At 36.1% G+C, this 19,714-nt stretch overlaps 1 protein-coding gene across 1 annotated transcript; it reads left to right on the forward strand.

Moving 5' to 3' along the window:
- The first annotated feature begins 11,004 nt into the window (after positions 1–11,004).
- OR13F1 (olfactory receptor family 13 subfamily F member 1) lies at positions 11,005–11,964 on the forward strand. Its single transcript, XM_008507897.2, has one exon. It carries the CDS (start codon positions 11,005–11,007, stop codon positions 11,962–11,964), a length of 960 nt encoding a protein of 319 aa, XP_008506119.2.
- Positions 11,965–19,714: the final 7,750 nt, after the last annotated feature.

The following is a 19,714-nucleotide window of genomic DNA, read 5'->3' on the forward strand; positions in this document are numbered from 1 at the left end:
GGGTTGTCTAAGTTAGAGGAGTCCATCAGTGTAATAGCTCCTGTGCCCAAGCATTGGCAATGATGCAGAGAGATTGGAACCTTTGTGCACTGTTGATCGGAATGGAAAATGATGCAACCGTTATGGAAAACATTATGGAGATTCCTCAAAAGATTAACAGTAGACCTGCCATACGATCCAGTGATTCCACTTCTGAGTATATATATAAAATAACTCAAAGCAATATTTCAAAGAGATATCTGGACACTCATCTTTAATGAAGTATTATTCACAATAGCTAAGAGGAGGAAGAAACACAAATGATCGTCAACAACTGAAAGGATAAAGGATACATATTTATACATATATATATATATATATATATATATATATATATATATCATACACACACATATATGTATCTACCATAACAGAACATTAAAAGAGAAGGAAATCCTGTCACATGCCACAATATGAATGAAACTCAAGGGCATTACTCTAAGTGAAATAAGCCAGTCACAAAAGAACAAATACTGTATGATTTCCACTCATATGAAATAGTCAAAATCATGGACACAGGAAATAGAAAGTTGCCAATGGGTGGCGATTAGTGTATAGCGGGTATAGAGTTTTATTTTGTCAAGATGAAAAGTTCTAGAGACCTGCTACACAATAATGTGAATATACATAACACAACTGAACTCTACACTTAAAAATGGTTATGATGGTAAATTTAACTATTTTTTTCATAATTAAAAAACCCCTCCATTTAGAGACAAGAAAAAAAGGGGCTGAATGTGGGAATATGTCCAAGGCAAAACAGCAGGATAAAGTCAGTTAAAAGACTGAATGTTCTCCGAGGATCAAGAACAAGGCAAGAATGCCCACTATTACCACTTCTGTATAACATTGGATTGTATGTCCTAGGCAGTGCAACAAAAGAAGAGAAATAAATAAAAGACATTATAATGGGAAAGAAAGAAGGAAGCTGTCTTTACTCATAAACAGGTGGTGTAGGCAAACAACTACAAAAAAGCCCAAGGAATCCACAAAATAACTAATAAAATAATAAGAGAATTTACCAAGCTATCAGGATGTGTCAGATCACACAAAGCAATTGCATTTCTATTTACCAGCAGCAAATGCTTGGAAAATATATTTTTAAACACCATCTGTAATAGATTAAAATTTTAAAATAACTGAGAGAAAACAGAAGATGTGCAATGCTTTTATACTGAAAGCTGCAAAGCATTGTAGAGTGAAATTAAAGGAGATCTATTACAGAGATACCTTGTCATGGATTGGAAGACTCAATATTATTAAGATATCAATTTTTCCAAAATTGATTTACAGATTAATGCCAACCCATTTAAAATACAGGCAGAGATTTTGGAGAAACTGATAAGATGATTCTAAAACTGATAAGGAAATGGAAAGGACCTAGAGCAGCCAAAACAATCTTGAAAAAGAATAAAGTTGGAGCATTTACACTACCTCATTATTAAACTTATTATAAACCATAATAATCAAGTCACTGTGGTACTGACATAAAGACATAAATCAACGGAACAGAATAAAAGTGTACAGAAAGAAATCCATACATATATGATCGATTGATTTTCTACAGAGATATTAAGGTAATTCAATGAGGAAAGGATAGTTTTTCCAATAAATAATGCTGGAACAACTATATATCAATATCTCACATCATATACAACAATCGATTTGAAGTAGATCGTAGACCTAAACAAAAACATTCAGTCTATAAACCTTGTGGCGCTCACAGAAAGTCATTTTTAGCCTCGGGAAGGCAAAGATTTATTAGATAAGATTGAAAAATATCAACATCTATAAGAGAAAAATTCAAATTTTATAATTTTCAAAACTAAAAACGTCAGCACTTCTTTTATTATGTTTGATGTTAGCTAAAGTTTCCCACAGATGTCCTTTATCATGCTTTGGAAGTATCCTTCATTTTTGTTGTTGTTGTTAGGTGCTATGTTTTCCCCCAGCTTTTTATAGGTATAATTGACAAATAAAAATTTATATATTTACAGAACTATGTGATGTTTTGAAATGGGTTTACATTGTAAAATGATTATCACAATCAAGCTAATTAACATGTCTATCCATCACCTCATATAGTTATCATCTTTTTGTGTGTACAAAATATAGTATTATTAACTATACTTAGCATTCTGTACATTAGATCTCCGGAATTATTCATTCTGCATAACTGAAACTTTGTACCATTTAACCAACATCTCCCCATTTCCTCTAATCTTGAGCCCCTGGCACCATTCTACTCTATGATTCTATGAGTTCAACTTTTTCAGATTCCACGTATAAGTGAGATCAAGTAGCATTTGTCTGTCTGTGCCTGGCCTATTTTACTTAGTATAATGTCCTTGAGATTCATGCTTATTGTAGCATGTGACAGGATTTCCTTCTCTTTTAAGGTTGAATAATACTCCATTGTGTGAATACATCACATTTTCATTATCCATTCATCCATCGATAGACACTTAGGTTGATTCAATATCTTGGCTATTGCAAATGATGCTAAAATGAACATGAGAGTGAGATATCTCTTTGAGATACTTATTTCATTTCCTTTAGTTCTGTACCCAGAAGTGGGATTGCTGGATCATATGGTAGTACTATTTTTAATTAGTTTCTTTTTTGAGGAAGATTAGCCCTGAGCTAACATCTGCTGCCAATCCTCCTCTTTTTGCTGAGGAAGACTGGCCCTGAGCTAACATCTGTGCCTATCTTCCTCTACTTTATATGTGGGATGCCTACTACACCATGGCTTGCCAAGCGGTACCATGTCCACATCCAGGATCTGAACCGGCAAACCCCAGGCCACTGAAGCGGAAGTGAGAACTTAAGTGCTGTGCCACGGGGCCAGCCCCCTATTTTTAGTTTTGTGAGGAACCTCCATACTATTTTCCATAATGACTGTACTGATTTATATTCCCACCAACAGTATACAAGGGTGCATTTTTTCCACATCCTCACCAATACTTATCTTTTGTCTTTTTGATAATAGCCATTTTAACAGATGTGAGGTAATATCTCCATGTAGTTTTGATACACAAAATGACGTTGAGCATTCTCATATACCTATTGGTTATTTGTATGTCTTCTTTGGAAAAATGTCTATTAAGTTTCTTTGCCCATTTTTAATTGGGTATTTGTTTCTTGCTATTGAGTTCTTTGAGTTCCTCATATATTTTGGTATTAACCCCTTATTATTTTTATGGTTTACACATATTTTCTCACATTCTGTAGGTTGACTCTTCGCTCTGTTGATTGTTTCTTTGCTATTCAGAAACGTTTTAATTTGATGCAATGACGTTTTCCTTTTTTTTCTTTTTTTTTGTTAATAGGAAGATTAGCCCTGAGCTAACTGATGCAAATCCTCCTCTTTTCGCTGAGGAAGACTGGCCCTGAGCTAACATCTATGCCCATCTTCCTCTACTTTATATGTGGGAGGCCTACCACAGCATGGCATGCCAAGTGGTGCCATGTCCACACCCGGAATCCGAACTGGTGAACCCCGGGCCGCCAAAGCTGAACGTACACACTTAACCACTGCACCACCAGGCTGATCCCTCAGATGACATTTTCTTATGTCTAGCAAAGCCTAAAGACTCCACCAAAAAACTGTTACAACTAATAAACAAATTCAGTCTAGTTGCAGGATACAAAAATCAACATACAAAAATCAGTTGCACTTCTACACGCTAAGAATGAATTATTGGAAAGAGATATTAAGAAAACAATCTTATTTGCAATAGTGTAAATAATTTTACGCTATTGTGTAAATATACAATTTTACTTCTTCCTTTGAAATTTGGATTCCTTTTACTTCACTTCACTTGTCTTTCCCCATGAGGTGGATGTCTCTCTATATGCTGCACTGCTTGAGCTTAGGGGATGGGTGACATGGGTCATGCGAAACTGTTGTTCTTACCCTCTTCAATGTGTCTTTTCTTACTTCTGTGCTGGGTCTCAGTGGAAATCCAGTATTTATTTATTTATTTTATTTATTTTTTAATTGACATTCATAATAGTTTACATCATTGTGAAATTTCAGTTGTACATTATTTCTTGTCTGTCATGACATAGGTGCTCCTCTTCACCCTGTACCCAACCTCCACCCCCTTTCCCCTGGTAACCACGGAACTATTTTCTTTGTCCATGTGTTTGTTTATATTCCACATATAAATGAAATCATATGGTGTTTGTCTTTCTCAGTCTGGCTTATTTCACTAGCATGATACCTTCCAGCTTCATCCATGTTGTTGCAAATGGGATGATTTTGTCTTTTTTAATGGCTGAGTAGTATTCCATTGTATATATATACACCATACCTTCTTTTTTTTAAAGTTTTTATTTTATTGCAGTAACATAGGATTATAACATTATATAGCTTTTCAGATGTACATTGTAATATATTTCAAATTCTGTGTAGATTACATCATGTTCACCACCCAAAAACTAATTATAGTCCATCACCACAATGTGAACCTAATCACTCCTTTTGCCCTCCCCTCTGCTCCCTCCTCCTATGGTAACCACCAATCCAATCTCAATGCTATGTGTTTTTTTGTCATTGTTTTTATCTTCTACTTATGAGTGAAATCATATGGTATTTGACTTTCTCTCTCTGACTTATTTCACTCAGCAAAATACTCTCAAGGTCCATCCATATTGTCACAAATGGCCAGATTTCATCATTTCTTATGGCTGAGTAGTAGTCCATTGTGTATATATACCACAACTTCTTTATCCATTTGTCCCTTGATGGGCACCTAGGTTGCTTCCAAGTCTTGGCTATTGTGTATAATGCCGCAATGAACATAGGGGTGCATGTATCTTTATGCCTTTGTGTTTGCAAGTTCATTGGATAAATACCCAGCAGTGGGATAGATGGATCATATGGTAGATCTATTCTTAATTTTCTGAGGATACTTTGTACTGCTTTCCATAGTGGCTGCACCAGTGTGCGCTCCCACCAGCAGTGAACAAGGGTTCCCTTCTCTCCACACCCTCTCCAACATTTGTTGTTTCCTGTCTTGTTAATTATAGCCATTCTGACCAGAGTGAGGTGATAGCTCATTGTAGTTTTGATTTGCATTTCCCTGATAGCTAATGATGTTGAGCATCTTTTCATGTGCCTGTTGGCCATCCCTACATCCTCTTTGGAGAAATCTCTGTTCAGATCTTTTGCCCACTTTTTAATTGGATTGTTGGTTTTTTTTGTTGTTGAGCTGTATGAGTGCTTTGTATATTTTGGATATTAACCCCTTTCTGATATATGGTTTGCAAATATCTTCTCCCAATCGTTAGGGTGTCTTTTCGTTTTCTTGATGGCTTCCTTTGCTGTGCAGATTTTTAGTTTGATGTAGTCCTATTTGTTCATTTCTTTCGTCTCCCTTGCCTGGTGAGACATGGTACTTGAAAATATGTTGCTCAGACCGATGTCAAAGAGTGTACTGCCTATATTTTCTCCTTCTAGAATTTTCATGGGTTTGGGTCTTATATTCAAGTCTCTAATCCACTTTGTGTTGATTTTTCTGCGTGGTATAAGATAATGGTCTACTTTCATTCTTTTGCTGGGTCTCAAAAGGCGTTACTATAAGGTTGGACACTTTTATTGCTTAAAGGATGCATCCACATTGAAAAGGAACACAAAAGCAACTAGGAAACTCTCTTCTTTCGAACATTCAGTATTTCCCACAGTATAATTCCTTTCTCATTCGCTAAAGATAGATCCAGTGCCACCACACCAGGCCTTCAGTAATTTGAAATAGCCATCAGCAAAAAGTGAAAATTGCTTAGCATCACATACAAAGTCATCTCTAGCCATCTATATTTATGAACTCATTTCAAGCTAGCTTTTCTCTTACTTCTTCTGTGTTACTGGACTTTTCTGAAGAAACCTTTTGTTTTTTCACTTCTCGGCTTCTTGGTACGTCATTCCTTCTGTCTAGAAGTTTGTTCCTTTCTCCTCGCGATGATCATCAACACTGAACAATGGACACCTCCCTTAACAAACTCTTACCTACCTAGTCACACTTTCTTCTCTAATACCATCATGCTTTGCACTATCTCTATAACTTCTCTTCTCCAATGGAATTGCAGTTATGTGTCTTCAGGCTTGCTACTGCTAATAACTAGTCATTTTTTTGAAGGCAAGGACAGTGTTAAGTCAGTAAAGTTCTTATGACATTATGTATTTATTTATTAAGCTGAACTATATAAAACAGCTGATATTTAACCATTTTTGACCTACAAAAATGACAATACCTATATTATTTATACTCTACTTCATTCTAAAAATACTTTTCAAAATCCTGTCAAAAATACACTGAGACAGAGATAGTATGCTCATCAAGTAGCCAATTGAAACATTACATTTCCTGACTCCCTCGCTATTGGGTGGGGCCTTGCAGCCAGGTCTGTTCAAAGAAGCAACAAAAAGATGCTTCTCGGCAGCCCAGGGTTTGCCAGTTTGGATCCCGGGTGCAGACCTATGCACTGCTTGGCAAGCCATGCTGTGGTAGGTGTCCCACATGTAAAGTAGAGGAAGATAGGCATGGATGTTAGCTCAGGGCCAGTCTTCCTCAGCAAAAAGAGGAGGATTGGCAGCAGATGTTAGTTTAGGGCTAATCTTCCTCAAAAATAAAAAACCTCCAGATAAGATAAATTTGTCTATTTTCCCTTTAGTTATGTTAAGTTTTGCTTCAAGGATTTGAAGCTATGTTATTAGCTGAATGTACATTTTTTATTTCATGTCTTCTTGATGATTTGACCTTTTTATCATTATCTCTAGTAATACTCTAATTTTTGAAGTTAATTTGCCTGTTATTAATATAGCCAATCCAACTTTCATTTAGTTTTTAATTTTTATATCTTTCTCCATCCTTTTACTTTCAACCTATCCTTATCTTTGTACAAAGTGTATTTTTTAAAACAACATAAAGTTAGGTTTCCTTTTTTTATTCAGTCTGACACCCTCTGTCTTTCAATTGGAATTTTTAGTCTATTTATATTTAACGTAATGATTAATATGTTTTTGTTGAAATCCATCATGTTACTATTTGGTTTCTATTTGTCCCTTCTATTTTTCTTTTATTTCTGTATTTATTTGATTGATGATGTTTTTGATTATTAGTATTTTTATTCCATTGTATTTCCTCTATTAGCTTTTAAGCTAAATTTATTTTTAGTTTTTATAACGGTTGCTCTTGTGGTTTCAGTATGGTTCCTCAACTTTTTTCACGCTACATCGAATTAATAATAAATCACCTAATGTAAATTGTAAAAACCTTATGGCAGAAAATTTCCATTTGCCCAAGAATGAAGGACTTAAAGCAACTGAACTTTGATCCATTCACTCCCTTTACGAGGGGGAATCTCTCAGGGGAAAGAGAAGAAATAACAGGTTACCCAGTATAGGCTCCTTATCAACTGGATCTCTAAGTGGGAATTAACGATGTTTGCTGGGATGAAGTGACTTTGTCTGCTCAATGCCTTTTTCAGAGTGTCCCTGGATAAAGAATCACTTATAGTAAATAAATCCTTCTGGCATTACAGATTCTTGTATAACACATGGCTCCCTGAAGAATATTTCATATGCTACACAATGTGCTAGGGTATAAAATTAGATGTTTCTTAACCTAAATGCTCAGTGTGAGGTAACTGCAAATCTCACTTAAGACCACATCCATTATTCTTGGGCCAGTGTGCCTGTCTGAAGCATGGAGAAACAATCTAGGTTTCAATGTTAATCTGGAAGTATTCACCAAGCCCCTCTCTTTGGTAGAACTTGAATGCCAAACTCTGTCTCTGCTGCCATGAGCTTCTTGTTAAAATCTCTGCTCAACCCTTTCAGTCTCCTAATTGTCACTTTTCCCTGGGTTCCAAGAAGTCTCAATTTCTTCATGCCCAACTCAGTGGTCAGTCAGGATTTGATGGGAGATTTTACATATAGCTTAATTTCCTTCTTTGAGGTTTCCTCTTTTCCAGGATTTCTTCCTAAATTTTCAGCTGTTCTGGAAGCCCCAAATGCTAATCTCTGACTTCTTAGATCAATAAGACTGCTATTTTCTGCATGAGTACCATCTGCTACACAGACTGGGGAATGACATCAAGGGAAAAACAATATAAATGTGGATCTCACCCAGTATGGTTCATTTCTTTCAGAAGTTGAATCCCTTCCTGTTCTGCCTGCTCTGTGCCACTCTCCAGAGCCTTCAAACAGTTGCTTTTTATACTTGATTCAGGATTTACCATTGTTAGCAGTAGGAAGGTTCATCTGATCCAAACCACTCTGCCACAAGATGCTCCACCGTTAATAGAAGTTGGAAGTCTGAGATATACTTTTTAGAAGAATCTGACAGATTTCCTTTTGTACTGGATATGGGATAAGAAAGGAAAAAAGGAAGCAAGGGTGACTTCTAGTTTTTTGGTTTAGTATGTGAGTAAATGCTAGTATTATTGATGGAGGTGGGGAAGACTAGAGACTCATAAGCATCAGGAAAATTGCCAAGATTTTGCTATTTCTTTTTCAGACACAAAATTCCATGGAGGTTCGGACTATCTCTTCTTTTCAGTGTGCTTTGAGGAATCTCCAAAGCAGAAGTGTGGTCTGGTGCTTTATTCATTGTGGGGAGACAGGTCTGCAACATTCCTCAGTCTTGGTCGCTGCCTCCGTGAGTCTTTATGAGGGTAGCATTAATGTAGAGTCCTCTTCTGACTTTTCCCCCTAGGCACAATTAGCTTGGCCCGGATAATTTACTTCCAGCTTCACAAGCCTTGGTCTATAATAATTGAACAGGTGACTTGAGAATGGTACTGGATAAAAGATTCAGAGGGAAGTGGTACTCTGGGGCCAGATAGTCACTCTCTTTTCTTTCTTTTGTTTCAACCATTAGTATTAAGGTTGCAGTGAATCTTGTCTAAATGAGGAAAGAAAAGAAAGGTTATTGCTGTAGTCAAATAAGGAGGGAAACAGTGAGAAGGAGAAATAATGACAAAAAGGAAGAAAATTCAAGAAGCAAGCAGAAAACCACAGAAGGGAGAAAAATCTATTATTTATAAGTTCCTGCTATATATATCAGGCGATTACTATGTTAATTGCTTTACATAAAATATCCCTATTCCTCACAACAACTGTGATAAGGAAATATTGTCATTGCCCTTTTATAAATAAGCTGAATCTCAATGGGCACCATCAACTTGCTCTAGATGACAAAACTGAAGTGGTGAAGTGGAAAGTGTTTGTAGTACTCAATCTTAGCCTTTCCTGTGCACCAAGCTTTCCTATAGTTAAATATGCGAATCATATTCATCATCCCAGGGCCTCAGAGGATATACCATATGGGAACAAAGTAAATGAAAGACCCCAAGGCTGCATTCCGATTTCAATAAACTAAACAGTGAGGAGGAGATTTCTGGTGGTGTTTTTAAAAAACTTAGTAATAGTTCAAATGTATAACCTTCTCTGAGAATAAGGACACATTTGAGGTGATATAAGTAATTCAGTAATAATCATGATTACAATCTGTTACTGAAAAACGAGGCATCTAATCACAATTGTACAGTGATGAAATCACCAGTATGTTTTCTCCACACCACCATACACCATTCACCACTAGTACCTCACTTGGAAAACTGTGAACAGAGATTATGAAGGGTCACTCAAATAAATAGAGCTCTCAGTGGATATCTGAAGGGTCAAGATGCCTTTAAATGGTGAAGCTAACTTCTCAAAAGGGGTCTACCTTGAAGGAAGTGTTCCTTAAAACAAATATCCCTTCACGTTCCATGAAGAACATTTACTCTTGTAAGTGGTATCTTCAAGCCATAAGGAGCAATAGGACAGTTACTTAAGCTCTCCTTACCCCATCTTTGGCTGGTTCCACATCAAGTATAACTTCATGTTATGCATGTTATGAGACCCTCCTTCAATTGAAAGGAGAAACTCAAGATTATTCATTCCCCTTAACTTTGTTTAAATTAACCAGCTTGACTGATTTCATAACACAAACAGAAGTTCCCCTTCCCAAAGACAGCATAGTCAGAAACATGTTTATTTATTGTTTGAATAACGCTGCAATTAGAACAGACCAGCTACTGGTTATAATTGGATCTATGGGACGTTGTCCCTGGAGTTTCAGAATTTGTAATGCTGCACAAATAAATTTCTAACTTTAATTTGCTGCATGAATCAGAAACATTTCACAAGCAACAAATAACTTAAATTGCCTTACAGTGCAAATGGATGGTCTTTTAAAAAATGTTTCTGGAGCACAGATGTCAGGGCAACTCTGGCTATATGAAAAAATTATCTGCTGTATTTCTCTCACCATGAGAATATCTGTCACCATCATCTTGGATTTGAGACAGAAACTCTGAGCTTGTATCTAAATGTGCAAAGTTTCCAGTTAATTAATCTGTGCCTGAAGAAATCTATATCTTTTGGTACTCACTGAATCTTTCAAATTATTTTTGGACAGAGTGGCAGAAGAAACTGTGAACTTGGAAAGCAAAACAGTTCCTAAGTAAGAAGATTGTTACTAAACTAGGGGAAGAAAATCGTTCCAATGGTTCAGAGGTAAATGAGTGACTGTCATAGATTAGTCATAAATGTGGCTTTGGAAAATGAAAGAACACATAAGATTGTTTCTTTCCTCTATCTGTTATGATGTTTATGAAATAAACCTTCCCTCCTCCCCAGCATTGCCGAAAAAGGTCTTGCAGCAAAAATAGCAGCTTGAAGATTTTTTACCCGTTGACTTTGTGCTTGAAATTTTCACATTAATGACAAATTTCCTCAAACATACATTATTAATATTATCACCAAGCTGGAGAAGCATTTAAGCACAGACCACAAGTTTATATGAAGAAAAAAGTAACAGAAAATATGCAAAGAGGATATTTTATGTTTCATATATAATATGTGATGTTAATCCTTCTATGCATATATACAAATGAACATGACATAACAAAATGTTCCAGGCAAATTTGACATCTGTAACAATTTTTTTGTTCCTGGGATTTTCCCACTATCCCAAAGTGGACATCACTGTATTTGTGCTGTGCTTGCTGATGTACTTGACCACCTTGCTGGGTAATATGATTCTGATCTCCATCACCATCCTGGATTCCCGCCTACACACACCCATGTACTTCTTCCTTAGCAACCTCTCCTTTCTGGACATCTGGTACACCTCTTCTGCTCTCTCTCCAATGCTGGCCAACTTTGTTTCAGGGAAAAACACCATCTCATTCTCAGGATGTGCCGCTCAGATGTACTTCTCTCTTGCCATGGGCTCCAGTGAGTGTGTGCTCCTGTCCATGATGGCATATGACCGGTATGTGGCCATCTGCAACCCTCTGAAATACCCCATCATCATCAACAAGAGGGTTTGTGTGCAGATTGCAGCTGTCTCCTGGGTGACAGGCTGCCTCACTGCCTTCGTGGAAACAGTGTCTGTGCTGCAGCTGCCTCTGTGTGGAAATAGCATCATCAATCATTTTGCTTGTGAAATTCTGGCTGTCTTGAAACTATCTTGTGTGGACACCTCCAAGGTGAAGTTAATCATGCTGGTGATCACCATACTTCTTCTCCCTATGCCGATGCTCCTCATTTGTATCTCTTATGCGCTCATTCTCTCCAACATCCTGAGAATCAGCTCAGCAGATGGTCAAAGCAAAGCCTTTTCAACTTGTGCAGCCCACCTGACTGTGGTAGTTTTATTCTATGGGGTGGCTCTTTATGTATACTTGAAGCCCTCAGGTGTAGATTCAAAAGAAATAGATAAATTTATGACTTTGGTATATGCTGGATTAACCCCCATGTTGAATCCTATCATTTACAGTCTACGAAACAAAGACGTGAAAGCAGCTGTGAAAAAATTGCTGATTAGAAATCTTTTCGGTACTGCTTTAATTTCTGTCCTCAAATAATATTGGAGCAAGCATACTCATCTGGATAATCTCCAACACTATCCAGAAAGGTGAAAAATAGTTGGTTTAAATCAAACCCTGGAAAATACTCATTTTTCAACAGGAGTTCAACATTAAGCCTGATATCTTGATTTTCTTTGTAAATAAAACTTTTTTATTAATGAACCACTTAGGCAGAATGAATTCTATTTCCAGAAAAGTACTTGGCATTTATTCAATATTAACATCAAATTAAAATTAGACAATTGCTTGTTGCTTCATATTTCACTTGCTATATCACATAAGTGTTCAACTCTAGCATCACCATGATAATAACTGATATACCAAGAGTGTAAAATTTAAAACCTTGTAAATTTTGAAATAATTTATCCTTATATGATTCAAAATTATGTCTGAATTAATGGATAAATAAGTATTTTTACATGAATGTGTATATAATTCAAGGTATAAATATATTATAATTTATAAAACCAAGACACAATCAATTTTATAACTTTTCCTAATTTCTAAATGTTAAAATATGAAAAATATGGTTTTAGATTTGATAAACTATACCATAAATGATTTTGATTATTTGGGATATGTATATGGAGGATGAATAAATACCATTTCTGTGCAAAGATATCATGACAAGGGTTTGCACAATTGTAATCCTGTATATGAAGCAAAGTAAAAGAACAGCATTCAGGAAGTCTTGAAGTATCTATGATTATAAGGTCAGAATACTTTCACATCGAACTTTGAACGTCTCAGTGAATTCATCAAAACACACACACCATGTTGCTATTTTTGTTACAGCATAATGAATTGATCAACTATGACTGAGAAAAAGAGATTCTTACCCCATAGAGAATACACTGCAAAAGAAATGATTTATTAATGTACACACATATTGTGGGAAAAGATTCAAGGATATATTTAACATATGTGAGAAAAATTAAATTATAATTTCACAAATAATTGGATTTTGATGAGTCTTTCTTTGTCTTCTCCACCCTCACTGGAGCTGGGGAATAATGAAGCCAATGTGTACCCATTACTTCCTCTTTATGAGAGAGGTATTCTTGGATATATATGGATGATGGCTTTATTCCATGGAGAAGGTGATTGTTGCTGGCATATATATAATCTGTCTGATCCTTAAGTTTAGGGGAGATGAGACAATTGTCGATAACTATCACAGAAGGTCCCAGCCTGAACATGACAGAGCTTGCAAGGAATGATTCAGCTGAAGGCAAATGGATTGATAAAGGAACCATGTAGGCAGAAAGGATTCAGTGAGCAGGAACTGAGCTGGTGTTCTTAATTCAAATACCCTTAGTATGCATGAGAAAACTTTTTTCTTTCTTTATTAGATGCCCAGTTCTATCAATACAGAATCTCTCCAAAGATAGGGACTGGGAATTTGTATCATGAATAAAAGCAACACAGTTATTCTGATTTTTGTCTTTATTTAAACGTTTCACTACCAGACAACAATGACCACTTTGTGACAGTGTTATTTGAAGAAGAAAAGGTAATGTTAAACCTGTTACCCACCCCATCACGGCAGTAATTTACAACAAACACTGATTCCAGGTAATGACAAATATTGACCCTATACATATCCATCTTATTTGTTTATATGGGTGAAAAGAAAATCTGTAAACAAGATGTTGAAATTAAAGTTTCACACCTCATCAGCTCCAGTGGGTGTGATATTTTATTCAATGACTTTGTCTATCAATATTTTAAGGGATGTGCATGAGCTAGTTGCTGCCCGTGGAGCAGGCCAACCAGCCAACCAGAGGCAAAACTCAATAAAATGGGCTTACCCCACCTGCATGGATCACTATACACCTCGGGAGGGTCCTCAGATTTCAGATGTTTCTGTAAGAATCATCTTGTATAAACGACTAGATCCAGGATGGAGCTAACTTCTGCAAGATCCAAATGTGTTTTGTTTGTGATCTCCCAAGGACTGAATTGTACATATAATCCTGAATTGTACTTTGATTACTTCTTCATTATTCTACGTTCTATGATGAGCAGCCTCCATTGTTACAACATTCTTTATCAAGAGAGGAAACAGTTCATTAGAATGCAGCTTACAAAATTGCATCATATTCCAGTCCTGCTTCTCTGAGGTAAATCTCATTCACAATTTGTAATATTCATATTCGGTGTCCTTGGATGTTTCAGTCACACCGGAGATTAATTTCAATGGATGAGGTACTTCAACTCCTTGTGGAAAATTTACTATTTTATCTGTCAGAGAGTTAAAGTATATTTAAATATGCTTGGTCTATTTTTTAACAGAATTATCACTACATCTAGATCTCCTATCAATAAAAGCCAATCACAGCAGAATGATCCTAGAAGCTTGAGTTGGAAAAGCTGAGTTTGAGACCCTAAAATGGCATCTATAACTCTCTTCTTTAAGATGTAAATCTTCCTCATATATCATAGTATTGTTACAAGTTTCAAAAAAAATCATCTGCATATTGCATCAACATCTGTCTGTGGAGGATGATTTTAGAGTTGGGAAGACTTTGGAAAACTATGGTAGTAATTATGAGAAAAGACATTAGCCCAGGTCAGAGTGATAGTTGTGGAGATGGTGAGAAAAGTCAAATTCTGGGTACACTGATAAGGTAGAGCCAACAGGATTTCCTTAAGGATTAGATATGGGTGATAAAGGAAGAGAGGCACCAAAGATGACTTCAAGGTTTTGGGACTGCAAAGAGGGCAGGTTAGAGTTATAACTCACTGAAATAGGAAAGGCTGTATAGTTGGAATGAATCTGTGGGAGAATATCAGACATTCATTTTAGACATGTAAGGTTCAAATTGTCTATTAAATATGACAACTCTGCAGAAGAATAGACAAGTCTTATGTTTATAGAAGAAGTCTGGGCTATGGATATAAATTCAGGAATCGTCAGCATATAAATGGTATTTAAAATCAGGAGACTGGATAAAATGATGAAGGTAGTGAGTATAGACAACAAAAGAAAAGAGGTTGAGCCCTGGGGCTTCATATCAGCAATACTCTGTACTGCAGATCTTTATCTGTCACCATGAAGGGGTGGCAGATGATAGTGTGGCCTTTGCATTCTGTATGCCTAATTACAGATCTGGGCACACAACTGTCCACATAGTTGCCATTCTGTATCTAATTATCATTGTAGTAGCTATGTATTTATTCACACACATTTAAAACACACATTGTAATCATTCCTCTATTCAAGATTGTTTCTAATCACTGCCTGCTATCACTAATGCTGAAATGAGCACCTTCCTATGTTTTATTTTCTCTTCTTTTTGATCATATCTCAGAATAAATTCCCAGGAGCGGATTTACTTCATCAAAGGCAATGAACAATTTTATGGCTCTCAATAGAAAAGTTTTATAGTTCTTGATACATATCCCCAGATTACTTTCAAAGGAGGTTACACCAATTTACTTTACGCTACAGTTCTATTAAAATAGGTAATATAACTAAATGAACCTGCTACACTCATTCAACCCAAACCAAATTGTCTAAAACTATTTTTTTCACAATATATTCTATCTATAACTGTTTTGTTTCTCTTCTACCATTTAATATGTATCTTCATTGTTCTTATTAAATGATATCTTGAGTAATGGTATTAGTAGGCATTCAGATGCAGTGGGGAATTTGAAACAAATTGGGCCCACCTCTAGGACATGAAAATATGTATATAATAAGAAATAGAATAATAGCAAGAACTGTGGTAAATCAAATGTCTGGACTTGAAAGTCACCCTTTGGCTACTTCACAGAGCTGTGTATTGGCATCTATCCATATGGAGTATGTCAGCAGTAGTATTTGAGAAGCTGAGGCCATGGAAGTAGAATGATTCTGGTTAGTGATGAAATAATGAGGATTGGCCATGAAAGTCCATTTCTAATATGGATCCAGGGAAAGGTCATTGGAGTTAATAAGACTAAGGCCTATAAACCAATGACAACAAAGGAAGAATATCCAGGTAGATCCCAAACAGCGTGTCTCTGAGCACTCCTGGATTGGATATCTCTACCACCTTAGTTAGTAAGATTGTTAGTGTGCAATATACAGAAAATTATCTCTTGTGAGTTCAGTTCATCTTTTTTTTATTGTCAACGTTAAGTTCTGAGATCCTACAAGGAAAAACATTCCCTTTTGATCTTAGTGAAAACAAATTTTATCGGCCCTGCAAAACTTATGCTTGAGCTTGTCTGCGTCTCTTAATTTACGTGAAGGATGTTCAGGAAAAGATTGTGACACACTTTCTGAAAATGTGAAAGAATTTGTTATACATGTTTGTCTTCAAACTTTACCCTACTAATTTACTGTTAACTTGATTTTTAAACATTTTTATCTTATTGTACGTCAGTATTCATGTTAGGTATCTTATTTCTTTTATGAATGATATATTTGCATACATTTAAAAATAAAATTAAAACTACTGTTAGTTTCTCTTTTGTTCTCTTTTAGATAGATTTAGATTAGATAGTTCTCATTTGTTGTTTTGTTTTTATTGCTAAGGAGAGCTTGGACCCAAGGATTAAGATTGTCATAAGCTTGTTTCCCAGGAAACAGACTCTGAGAAGATTTGCCACTCGAGTTTTACTGGAGCATGTCCTCTGAAACAACACCTGTAAGAAGGTGGGAGAAGAGGACTGTGCAGAAGGGAAGTTAACTGCAATCCAGTATCATCAGCAGCCTCAGCCAATCTCATAGTGATCTCTAAAACTGAAACAGTCCTTTAGAGAAATCCCAAATTGAGGCTAAGGTATAGGGCTTTCATACCCTTATGGAAGAGTCATTGGATGTAGTCTCCTTCCAGGAAGGAGTAAAAACCTTGGACAAGGCAGCTTTCTCCAGCAGAGGGAAGTCTCCAAAGAGAGACACAGCTGTAGATCATCAGCTGCCAAAACTCCAAGCAGGTGGGGGAATGAGTGTCTCAAGGATTGAAGGTGAATCTGGGTGATATACCACAACATCCATTACAAAGAACATTTAGCACAGTGTAGATGAGCACTTTAATTTGGTTCATGATAGGATGGGGAAAAGGTGGAAAGAAGAGAGAAAAGACAAGATCAGAAGAAAGATCTGCTCAATACTTACAAGTGAATCTTGTAAAATCAAAAAACAAATAAATTGAAAAATTAGGTGGCCTCTGGGCCTGGCCCCTTCACACCCTTTTAAGAGAACCTAAGGTTTAGTCTGATAAGAAAATCTCCCAAGGTTAATAACCCATAATTAAGGTATAGTCTATGGGCTAATTGGGGAAGAAAGAAAAAAGTGAAGAGGAGACAAAACTCATATTGTGAAGTAATTTCATTCTATTTTGCCAGGTTCTGTGCTTGGTAATTAATAGCTATTATTTCATTGAAGTCTATCAATAAATCTAAGAAGCAGGTATTGTCATTCTCGTTTTATGGAGAAAAAGCTAAAGTTCATAGATTAAGTAAATAGCAAAGTACATAGAACTTGCAATGAGTGGATCTAGGATCCATACCAAGGTCTACTTGATTCCAAGGTACTTTTCTTTTCCTAGTAAGTGTTTCTTAGTCAAGGAGTACCCTGGTCAAAGTTCGATTGCCTCATACCTAAGAGAGGAATCCAATAAGTGAGGGGAAGAAAAAAATTACAATGTCCTGTCTGGGTTCCTGTTCCTGCACTGTCTAATCACGCAGGCAGAATTCAGAGGACTTTATAGAAGAAAGTCATCCTTGAGAGGAGAAGTGAACCTAGAAGGCTTTGCAGTTATGATTAGACTTGTGTTGAACTTCCTCCTATCTAGCATCAGGTTTTTCCAGAATGCTCGCCTATGCCCAAGATCCAAACATAATCCCCTGAGACTTGGTTTCCTGCAGACTTGAGCTAGTTCAGATCCCTCCCACCCTCACCTTTGAATCTTCTATCCACAGTCAGGCAAAGGTAGCACACCTGACTTTTCCCAGAGTTGAGTTGGAGAGGAGGGTACGCAAGCAAGGAGTCTGACATGGGAACACAGGATCTAACAGGTCAGCACCACCTGAATGCCATCTTACTGCGTATGCCTGTGACTAAATGCCAATAGGAGACATGACACGTGAGCAAAACTTGAGAAATACTTAGTGGTCATTGGTGCAAAATAATGCTAACGAAATGCTTATTTTTGGAGTGGTTAGGTCCATCAAAATTATATCTCAAATTTAAAACATTATGAAGAGTATCCAAAAGAAGATAAAATAATCTGATCAACCCTGGTGCCCTTGCTCTCATGAGTAATCACATCTCATACAAATATATTTTTCTAGGTGGATATCTAATCATGGGACAATGAACTATCATTAATGTAATTTCTGTAATTGTAAGCCAACAAATTTAAAGTGTTACATAGCAGGACTTTCTTTGAAGATATAATCAAAACTATGGTGGTTGTGAACCCATGTAATTATGTCAAATAAAATCAGAAACAGAAGAGGAGAAATTATAATGGGTACCACAGAAATACAAAGAATTATAAGAGAATATGAAACAAGAGAAAGAAGAGAATATGAAAAGCTATATGCCAACAATTGGATAACCTAGAAGAAATGGATAAATTCTTAGGATCATACAAACTCCCAAAACTGAATCAAGAAAAAATGGAGACTCTGAATAGACCAATCACAAGGAGATAAAAACAGTAATCAAAAACTGCCACAAAAACAAAAGTCCAGGACCAGATGGCTTCTCTGGTGAATTCTATCGAACATTCAAAGAAGACTTAATACATCTCCTTCTCAAACTCTCCCAAAACATTGAAGAGGACAGGACACTTCCTAACTCATTTTACAAGGCCAACATTAGCGTGATACCAAAACTAGAGAAGGACAACACAAAAAAGGAAAATTATAGGCCAATATCACTGATGAACATAGATGCAAAATCCCAAGAAAATATGAGCAAATCAAATAAAATGATACATAAAAGGATCTTACACCACAATCAAGTGGGATTTATTTCAGGGATGCAAAGATAGCTCAACATCTGCAAGTCTATTAATGTGATAGAACACATTAACACATGAAGAATAAAAATCATATGATCATCTCAATAGACGCAGAGAAAGCATTTCACAAGATTCAGTATCCATTTATGATAAAATTCTCAATAAAATGAGTATAGAAGGAAAGTACCTCAACACAATAAAGACTGCAGACAACAAACCCACAGCTAACATCATATTCAATGATGAAAAACTGAAAGCTATCCTCCTAAAAATAGGAACAAGAGAAGAAATCCATTCTTGCCACTCTTATTCAACATAGTATGGGAAGTCCTAGCCAGAGCAATCAGGCAATAAAAAGAAATAAAAGGGATCCAAATTGAAAAGGAACAAGAAAAACTGTCACCCTTTGCAGATGACATGATTTTATATATAGAAACCCTAAAGAATCCACCAAAAAACTTAGAAATGATAAACAAATACAGTAAAGTTGCAGGGTACAAAATCAACATATATACAAAAATCAGTTGATTTTCAATACACTAACAACAGACTAGCAGGAAGAGAAATTAAGAATACAATCTCATTTACAATTACAACAAAAAGAACAGAATATGTAGGAATAAATTTAACCAAGGAGGTGAAAGTCCTGTACACTGAAAACTATAAGACACTGTTGAAAGAAATTGAAGAAGAAGCCACAAAGAAATGAAAGATATTCCATGCTCATGGATTGGAAGAATTAATATAGTTTAATTGCCCCTATTATCTAAAGCAATCTATAG

The sequence above is a fragment of the Equus przewalskii genome, chromosome 26 (assembly GCF_037783145.1).
Source record: "Equus przewalskii isolate Varuska chromosome 26, EquPr2, whole genome shotgun sequence".
In the NCBI taxonomy this organism is placed as follows: Eukaryota; Metazoa; Chordata; class Mammalia; order Perissodactyla; family Equidae; genus Equus; species Equus przewalskii.

Coding starts and splice junctions, on each gene's coding strand:
- OR13F1 (XM_008507897.2), top strand. CDS start 11,005: ATGTTCCAGGCAAATTTGACATCTGTAACAATTTTTTTGTTCCTGGGA.